Genomic DNA, 9,671 nt, shown 5'->3' on the forward strand with positions numbered 1-9,671 from the left:
AATAATTGCATTTCTTGCTGAAAGTCGTGAAAAATCGCTGAAAAAAAAGGATTTTTGGTCTGAAAAATGTGCTGAAACTCTCAAAAAAGGCAAAAATACTGTAATTTTTTATTTAATTGGGTGTTTTCTGAAATTATTTTCTATGTAATTTTGCAAAACCCAACCAATTAAGTGGTTTTGGAGCCTTTTGTTACAAAATTTTGCAAAATAATTGCCTTTCTAGACTAAAAAACATACTAAAAACTTGAAAATGGGAAAAATAAAGTAATTTTTGACTTAATTATCTAGGACTTATTTTTGAGGTAATATTGCAAAATAATTGCGTTTCTGTCTGAAAAAGATGATCAAACACGCAAAAAAGCATAAATAATGTAATTTTCGATCTAATTGGGGGTTTTTCGGACTGAAAAACGTGCTAAAACTCGCGAAAAAAGTAAAAATTATGTAATTTTTGATCTAGTCGTGTTTTCTGGCCAAAATTTATCTATGACATTAATTTTGAGCCTGACGTTTCACTAAATTGTGCTTTTCTGGATAGAAAAATGGAAAAATAATAGATTGGGTTTTAGGCTTATTTTTGACGTAATTTTACAAAATATTTGCGTTTCTGGCTTAAAAACATTTTAAAACGCTAAAATAATGTAATTTTTGAGGGGTTCTGGGTCTAGTTTGCAATTTGTAATAAAAAAATTAAAACCGCTTATGCAAATATACTATTTTTTAAATTGATTTGATAAGAGATGATTTTAATTTTAGATTGTACAAAATTGGATTTTTTAAGTTTTTTGGATGTTTTTTATTATTTCACAAATAATTAGAATCTCCCTAACTCTGAGTAAATTGCTTATGCATTTCAAGTTTTTGCATTAATAGCAGAGTAAAATTCTCGAGTTTTCGATTATACTTTGTAATTTCGCATCGTGTAATGGACATAATTAACAAAACTTTGAAAGTTTTTATTGCCAAAGTAATTAAAAATAATCCAGCAATAATTTATGGATTTCAAATTAAGACCATTGTTTCGCCTCAACTTTTTAACCTAATTCCACAGTTGCATTTGTTGAAAATTAAAGTGTTTTTTGTGTGTGGCGAGATTTCTCCCCCTGAAAAACGTAAGGAATTGAGTAAATAGACCTAAAAGGCGGCAAACACTTTATTTCCCCTAAAAACCATCACACAAACAAACAAATTTCTCAAAGTATAAATTTCATCTCCGACTCGCATCCAAATCACATTTTTCATCGTCATCTCTCTCGTGTCGCATTTTAGTGCCTCTCAAGTAATCGCGATATCGCATGACGGCCCGTTCTTGTTCACCAGTCTCCACTGATCCGGCTCGCTGAAGTCTTACGCTTGTAATGGCTTTTTCAGGTGCAAAATCCTGAAAACGCACCAGATAACAAGCTGCCATTACGCCGGTTCGGCCTCTGCCCATGCGACAATGCACGCCGACGGCCTGCACAAACAACAAAAATTATCATCGATCGAAGGGCAAGTTTAGAAGGGCGAGTAAATTAATTTACGTGAGGGTACTTAAACTCAGGGAAGATTCAACCCGGATTTCAGTCAATTAATTTTCCTGCATGTTGCTGCTTTTATTGTTAATATTTTTTAAAGAAGTCGCATTTTAAACAGCCTTGGGACTGAACTTATTCCCTTGCTGAATCGATATTCCTTTGAATGCAATGTGATTCGTAAGCATGTAGCAAGTCTTAGAAATATCGGTGACGGCAGTTGAGGAAATTCGATTTATTTCGATCGAAAATTTTACTTGTTTCAAGTCTTTAACAAAATAAACTGGAAATTTTTAACTCGTTTTGACTCCAAATCGAAATAAAAATAAAAAGTTTCAAATTTATTTTGAAAATTTTTGGAAAAAAACTGAAAAAGTAGTAGTAGTAATTATGCAACTTTGCAAAATGTTTGAGTTTTTGATTAAAAACGTGCTAACCCCTGAAAAAAGGCAAAAATAATGTACGATTTGGCCTCATGAAATGAATTTCGGCTTATTTTTTAGCATAATTTCAATAAACAATTGCCTTTCTTGCTGAAAATCGTACTAAACCGCTGAAAAAATGGTTTTTGTGGCTAACACACTCGAAAAAGCAATAATACTGTAATTTTTGATCTAATTGGGTAGTTTCTGAAATTATTTGTTATGCCATTTTGCAAAACCGACCTATTTGGGTGGTTTTGTTACAAAATATTACAAAATAATTTAGTTTTTGGCTAAAAAACATTATAACACACTCAAAAAAAGCAAAAATAATGAAATTTTCGATTTAATTGAGGGGCTTTTGTTTTGAAAAACTTGCTAAAACTCTCGAAAAAGGCAAAGGGTGCTTTTGGAGTTTTTTGTTACAAAATTTTGATAAATAATTGCGTTTCTGGGCTACAAAATATGCGAAAAACGTAAAAATAGGTAATATAAAGTAATTTTTGACTTAATTGAGTAGTTCTTGGACTTATTTTTGACATAATTTTAAAAAATAATTGCGTTTCTGTCTGAACAACACTCAATAAAAGGAAACAACAATGAAATTTTCGCTCAAAATGAGGAGTTTTTGTTTTAAAAAACGTGTTACAGCTCTTGAAAAAAATTAAAAATTATATAATTGTTGACCTAATTGTGTAGTTTCTAGATCAAACTTATTTTTGACATAAATTTTGCAACTTCTTATTGGATCCTCTTGGTATGGAAACTGAGTTTTTATTCTCACCTGAAGATGACCACTTTGTGGTTGAAACGCGTTGTGTTTGAAATAAAAGTGTGACGAGTATAATCGTGTTTTTTTTCATAAATTTTGCAAAAACAAACGTGGTAAATCACTCAAAGAAGCAAAAATACAGTATTTTTTTATCTAATTGGGTGGTTTCTGAAATTATTTATTATGTAATTTTGTAAAACCGACTTAACTGGGTGATTTTGGATCTTTTTCTTACAAAATAATTGCGTTTCTGGCTTAAAAACACAATAGCACATTGAAAAAAAAAGGCAGAAATAATGAAATTTTTGATTTAATTGAGGGGCTTTTGTTCTGAAAAACGGGCTAAAATTCTCGAAAGAGGCAAAAATCAAACAATTTTTGTCCTAATTGTATGGTTTCTGGGCTAAACTTATCTTTGATATAAATTTTGCAAAAAAAAACGTGGTAAAACACTCGAAAAAGCAAAAATACTGTATTTTTTTTTATCTAATTGCGTGATTTTGGAGCTTTTTGTAACTAAATTGTGCTAAATAATTCCGTTTTGAGGCTGAAAAATGTGCTAAAAAAATGAAGAAGGTAATTTGAGACTTAATTAGGTAGTTCTTGAACTTATTTTTGAAAAATAAATGCGTTTCTGTCTGAAAAACCTAATAAAACACTCAAAAAAGGTAAAAACAATGAAAGTTTTGTTCTAGATAAGGGGTTCTTGTTCTGAAAAACGTGTTAAAGCTCCCGAAAAAGACAAAAATTATATAATTTTTGACCTAATTATGTGGTTTCTGAACGAAACTTATCTTTGGTGTAAATTTTGAAAAAAAAAAAACGTGTCAAAACATTCGAAAAAGCAAAAATTGTGTAATTTTGGATCTAATTGGGTAATTTCTAAGATAATTTTTTAAGTAGTTTTGGAAAACCGACCTAATTGGGTGGTTTTGGAGGTTTTTGTCACAAAAGTTTGCAAAATACGGGCGTTTCTTGGCTGAAATACATGATAAAACCTTGAACGTGGAAAACATAAAGTGATTGTTGAATTTTTGACACAATTAGGTAGTTCGTCGATTCATTTTGCAAAATAATTGCGATTTTGGCTTAAAAAGATACCAAAAAACAAAAATAATTTTCGACTTAATTGGGTAGTTTTCTGGATGAAAAACGTGCTAAAACAGTCAAAAAAGCTAGAAATTATGTAATTTTGGATCTAATTGAGGCTTTTCGGACTAAAAAAACCATCGAAAAAGGCAAAAATGGCAAAACTGTGCAAAATAATTGCGTTTCTGGCTTGGAAAAATAATGTTACGAGTATTTCCGACCTCATAAATTAGTTTTTGGGCTTATCTTTGACGTAGTTTTGTTGTTTTTTTTTTTTGTAAGCATGTAAGCAAGTCTTAGAAATATCAGTGATGACAGTCGAGAAAATTCAATTTATTTCGATCGAAAATTTGACTTATTTCAAGTCTCAAATACTGAAAAAATCCTTTCACAAATTCCAGCTTCATAATGCGAAATTCTTTTTGTGTCGGAACGACGGATTTTCTCTTGAATAATCTCAGACGCAGATGGAGCTTGTTAACATTATTAAAATTTGATTGCTGGTAACAAATTAATTGGAAACTTTAGCTTCTTTTGATTCGTTACAATCGAAATAAAAATGAAAAGTTTCAATGGATGTTATTAATTAATTGAAGAAAATGTAAAGGCGATGCAGTCTTTTGATTCTGAAATAGTTCGTCAATAACATTTGCGAATTGTGTTGCAAACTAGAGAACTGAATTAGGGTGCGCCCGGGAAAGGGGGCCACAGGGGCCACCTTGACTTAATTAGCGCTTCAATTTTTCCATACGTGGACCACAGTTCTTTGAAGTCACCCCAATATTGACACCTGATAGCTATGTTTCCTATAATTGGTAATTACAACCGGCTCAAATATCAAAGCCACAGCCATGTTACGTGATTATTGGCAGAATTAATTAAAACGTCGAAGACAATTAGAGTAAATAACGTTACAAATATCAAGCACAAGCAATAAAAGTTAGTTTTTCTTCAGTCTAATTCAAAGTCAAATGTTAAAAATTGAGTAAAACGGAAAGAATATAGGACCCAAAGCAGGTCCCTACGGGTCACTTTGCTCGTCTTCCTCATAATTAGCTTAAGCTAAACTAAAACCACAAAATTGTGCTTTTAAATAAGACCACGTGAGCAGTCTTGGTTTATTCACAGTGTTGCCAGGTGTGGTGAAATTTCACCAGGTCATTTTCGTAATAGTCTGGTGATTTTGTGAAAACTTTTGTAAAAATTCTAATATCTGGTAATTTTTTGGAAATGAAAAAACTGTTTTTCGAGCATTTTTCACGTTTTCATCCAGAAACTTGATTATTTCGTCACATTTTTTCAAAAAAGTCGAAAAACCACCAAAATGGTTAAAAATCTTTGCGTTTGTTTTTTTACAAGATTTTATTAAACAGGATCGAAAATAACAATTAATTCTTGGTCTTCGAATACTTTTTCTGTTAGAAACACAATTATTTCGCAAAATTTCGTTAAAAACAATCCAAAAATTCAACAAAAAACGGCGTTATTTTTGCCCTTTTCAAGTGTTTAAGCACGTTTTTGAGGTAAAAAGAAAGAAAATTCTAAAATTTTCGTTGAAGCAGGCAAAAAAATTACAAAATTAATCGAAAGTGATATTATTATTATTAGCTCGTTTCGCTCGACTAATTTTGTTTTTGAATCTGAGGCTCATTTATTTTGCAAAATCTTGTCCAAACACGCTTAAAAATCAAAACAATTGATATTGATGTTATTTTGAATCTCAGATTTTTCACTAGATTTCGCTAAAACAAACTAAAAAAAACTAGAAATTAAGTCTAGAATTACATTATTTTTGCATTTCTCGAGTATTTTAGCACATTTTTCAGCTAAAAACGCAATTATTTCGCTAAATTTTGTTGAAAACAAGCCGAAAAATCACAGAATTGATCCGAATTGCATATTTTTAATTTTTTTCAAGAGTTTAAGCGGATTTTTAAGCGTTTTTTCGCGAGATATAGCCATACAAATCGTAATCTGGTAAAAATTTGGCAAATTTTTCAACTCGGATTTGGTGAATTTTATGTTTTTGATCTGGCAACACTGTTTATTCAGTTGGAAACACTGCTTGGGTGCCGCCTCTCGGGAGTCTGCATCCAAAAATTTACGATCCTCGTGAAATAAAACCACAACTATTTATATTCCACTGATGCGTCTTGAATAAACATATAATCCTTAACTTTTTATTTTTAACTTACCTGGTCATTATTTTTGCATTTTTCGCATATTTCGATAAACTTGATGATGTCGTTGAGTGACGGCGCTTCGAACTCCTCCACGTCGATCCTCGTCCACCCCATTTGGGGGAAGTCCCCGATTGGGGGGAGTTTCTCGGGCGATAGGGTGACCAGATGGGCAATGCCCTCGCGGCGCAAAAACTCCAAATTGTAAACGGTTTGGGGCCACGCCATGCAGGCCAACTCCCCCTCCACAAACCAGGAGAAGTTGTACGGGGGAATAACGAATTCACTCATTTAATTAAAAAAATTCAAAGCAACAAAAATATTTTTGGCTAATTGTGGGCTCGCGTTCACGGCCAGTGCCAAGCGAGAAATTTAGTCTTGTAGGCAACCAAACGCTCACCTACAAATTTCAGTTGCTATTCATAACAATTTGAAAGAAGCTTTAATCAGATTTTTTCGAATTTTTATTTTTTAATTTTTTTATTTAATTGTGGTTGCAAAAACGTGGAAAAATTCCTTCTCGTGCATACAGATGAGGAAACGGATCTATAGATCCGTTGCATTACAAATAATAAGTGCAATGTCGCCAACCACGCCTCGAAAAATCAACCTTGACGCGATTTTTACCACATTTGCGAAAACATATTGTGCATTTATCGGCCGTGAGTCTTGTTTCCGGCTTCCAGTTTGAAACAATGAACTTCTCTCCCTTAATAAATCATCGAAATAAGGCCAAGAAATAATTGTTATAAATTATGCATCAGGAATTTCACTCGAAACGCGATTAATTTCAATCAATTTGAATAATAAGTTGGACCGAAATGATTTTTCTAATTTTGCTGCGCCCGATTCCGATTGTTTTAACTCAAGAGCGTACTTACCTGATTTATTCCGAAGTCTTATTCAAGTTTTGTCGAAATTCTGAGGGGATCGCGGCATAGCCGTTTCCCCCACAATAATAGAAATTCTTTCAAAAAGCGTGTTTTTATTATATTAAATAAAAAAGTGTATAAATAAATTACAACAAGTCAACTAGTATTCCTCCTCCTCGTAGCCGAAATACTCCTGTTCTTCCTCCCCGTCCTCCCGGTGCTGCCTCAACATCTCCAATAAACCGTTCTCTTCGACCGTTTCTTCAACCGTGTTGTCCTCTTCTTCGTAATCTTCCTCCAACTCTTCTTCTTCTAGAAACGTAAAAATCATAAACTTGTATGAAAGTCGTTACTCATTACCTGGATCGTCTTTTTTCTCCGGTGTTTTCTCCTCAACCAGCGGTAACCCACCATTGACTTTTTTATCTTTTTTATTCCGTCCCAAAATTTTGATATTTGCGGGAATTTCGGGAGGTTCAAGTCGCGGCCTAGAATAATCCCGATTTTAATTAAGCTGCCGGAAGGCACGAATGAATTGATCCAAAAGCAGTTTATTATTTCTTCATATTCGATATAACCTCGTCGAGTTGATTAAAGGGATTTCTTCGCAATTACGGACACATAATTGGGTGTTTCATTGATTATAACAATCACATGGTGGCCTTTACGAGGGTCACGTTTACTTTTGATTGAAAATGAAACAATTATTCAGAAAAATTCATGTCATTGAACTGAAATACCGTTGATAAAAAATCGAATTATTTCCCTAGTTGGTAACTTTCCAATAATAATTAAAAACAAATTTTGGGCCTAGTTTTATTTGGGAAAAAACCGACAACAACGTAATGAAAAAATTCCCCGCTGATATTTTTACGACAAGAAATCAATTTAAAGTTATTTCGGGAAATTAATAAAAGTCGAGTAATTTTCACGACCACTTATTTTTAGCGATAATAAAGATCTAGGATTTGATCCGATTTTAAATTTTAATAAGATTGATCCGATAGAAATTGCAAAACGCGTGTCAATCGTCTCGACGAGCAATTTTCTGGCAAATTAACCGTCAGATGAATCACTTTTGGGGCTTGTGAGACTCCAAGTCATCCATCAAACCCGCAAATGTATTCACAAAACGTGAAACTGATTCGATAATTACGACATTAAATATCACAATCATGGTATTTGTAATTGTTAACGCCCACAAGCAACTCACTCGAAAAACAACAACTGATTCGATTTTCAAATTTACTGAAACTTTCCAATTGCTTTCATGTCGGAACAAATTTCATTCTCTCGCTCGTAATTTTTTTTTCGACTTTAGTACTCATACAAATTTCATTCCACTTTCCTCGTCTATAAATAAGTAGCGAGTGGCAGCACTGCATCTTGCAAATTAACCAAATGTCGCCGGCAGATCCCGGGATAGTTACCAACTAAATAAAACAAAATCGTTAACTCCGAAAAAGAAAATATCGCTTTCCGAGATAATCCGTTAAAAATAATGCGAGTGAAACGTGCCTCGCTTTCCCCGAATGCAAAATTAAAAACATTTTGTGTTTTTGATTTGTTTTTTTTTTTTGGAGTGATTTGTTTGAAAACTCACTTTTTCGCGGCCGCTTCGTCCTCGCCGCTCTTCAGCGAGGCATTCAGACTCTTCAAGACGTCGTAATTAATCTTGGAGGAGATTTTCTTCTCTTGGAGAATCTTCTCGATGGCCTCGCCGGCCGAATTCGTGGGTCCGATCGGTTTGCGTCGCACATTTCTTCGTTTCTTCTTCTCGGGTTTGCCTTCTTCGCGTTCTTTTCGCAATTTTTCCGCTTTCACTAAAAAATATCGACGTGTGTGTGACGAAAATCGGAGCTCATGTCGGCTCTAATAAGCCGGAAGAGTGTCAGCACCTCTGACATGAGGGAAATGGTAATGTTCGTGGTGATAATGGAGAGGAGTCTCGCGTTGTTTGCTTCGAATTGTGGGTGGAAATCGAGACGACAGTTGCGAGGGTGGGACAGATGAACACGGAAATGGCGTAATTATAGCACGAGGGCTTGAAAGACAATGAACTGACTGACCCGTGATTAATGCATTATGCAGCGTGAATAAATAACAACAAAACCATTTTTACTTTCACGACTTTTCGGGGTGAAAACCACACGCAATTATTACACGGCTTGTTAGCTTTCCACTTTACATCAATTTTAAAACCGGAATTTTTCCGATTATTTACAACCGACTCGGGATTTTAATAATATGTCACTTGCAAAGGGTGTTGTTAGTGAGTGCAGTTGGGCTATTTGAAAAGCGAGTCTCGAAGACATGCAATGGATTCAATAGAAATCTGTAATTAAGCGATTTAACTAATTTACGTAATCCGAATATTGCGTTTGCTAAGGAGACAAGAAATGGATCCGATTGAGACGTCCTTTAATAAATCCTGATTCCGTAATTAGGGAAAATGATCTAATTCTCAAATGTGTGCGAGTTAATTGCACAACTAATTAAATATTAATAATAAACAAACTAATTGTACCACGTGCAGATTGACCTCGTGGTAGTGTCATGTTTTTGTTGGTAGAACGTGCAAAACGTGCGTTTTAAAAATAGAAAGAAAGGAATATTTGAAAAAATTTCCAGTGGCGAACACGAAAAATCTTTATGCTTTAAAAACAGTATAAAAAGCGCAAAATAGAAAAAAATTAGAAATTTGATTTAGTTAATCCTGAAATTTTAAAGAACTAAAACTTTCTCTTTTTGGCAGAAATTACTAAACGGGTTACTGCTTCTTCTGGTGTTGCTTCCATAATTGGTGCAAAAACCAAAAAAAA

The 9,671-nt window shown here is 33.6% G+C and overlaps 2 protein-coding genes across 3 annotated transcripts in view; both read right to left on the reverse strand.

The window, feature by feature from the left end:
- Positions 1-1,146: 1,146 nt before the first annotated feature.
- Positions 1,147-6,268, reverse strand: LOC123010987 (dual specificity protein phosphatase 23-like). The gene is made up of 2 exons (XM_044408226.1): positions 5,993-6,268; positions 1,147-1,456 (listed from the first exon to the last, which is right to left on the reverse strand). The coding sequence occupies exons 1-2, from the start codon at positions 6,266-6,268 to the stop codon at positions 1,208-1,210; spliced, it is 525 nt and encodes a 174-aa protein (XP_044264161.1). The 3' UTR covers positions 1,147-1,207.
- A 681-nt stretch (positions 6,269-6,949) lies between these two features.
- The window catches only part of LOC123010983 (transcription factor IIIB 90 kDa subunit), a 28,641-nt gene continuing 25,919 nt past the window's right edge, over positions 6,950-9,671 (reverse strand). Inside the window, exons 10-12 of one of the 2 annotated variants that reach the window (XM_044408217.1) lie at positions 8,453-8,672; positions 7,210-7,337; positions 6,950-7,161 (exon numbers count right to left, since the gene is read on the reverse strand). In XM_044408217.1, the coding sequence (XP_044264152.1) occupies positions 7,010-7,161; positions 7,210-7,337; positions 8,453-8,672 (500 nt within the window). In that variant the 3' untranslated portion in view covers positions 6,950-7,009. The remainder of the gene's footprint in view (positions 7,162-7,209; positions 7,338-8,452; positions 8,673-9,671) is intronic. The other variant, XM_044408218.1, reaches the window with a different exon arrangement.

The sequence above is a fragment of the Tribolium madens genome, unplaced genomic scaffold (assembly GCF_015345945.1).
Source record: "Tribolium madens isolate multiple individuals breed KSU strain unplaced genomic scaffold, Tmad_KSU_1.1 Scaffold_91;HRSCAF=231;Tcas5.2_LG7, whole genome shotgun sequence".
NCBI lineage: Eukaryota > Metazoa > Arthropoda > Insecta > Coleoptera > Tenebrionidae > Tribolium > Tribolium madens.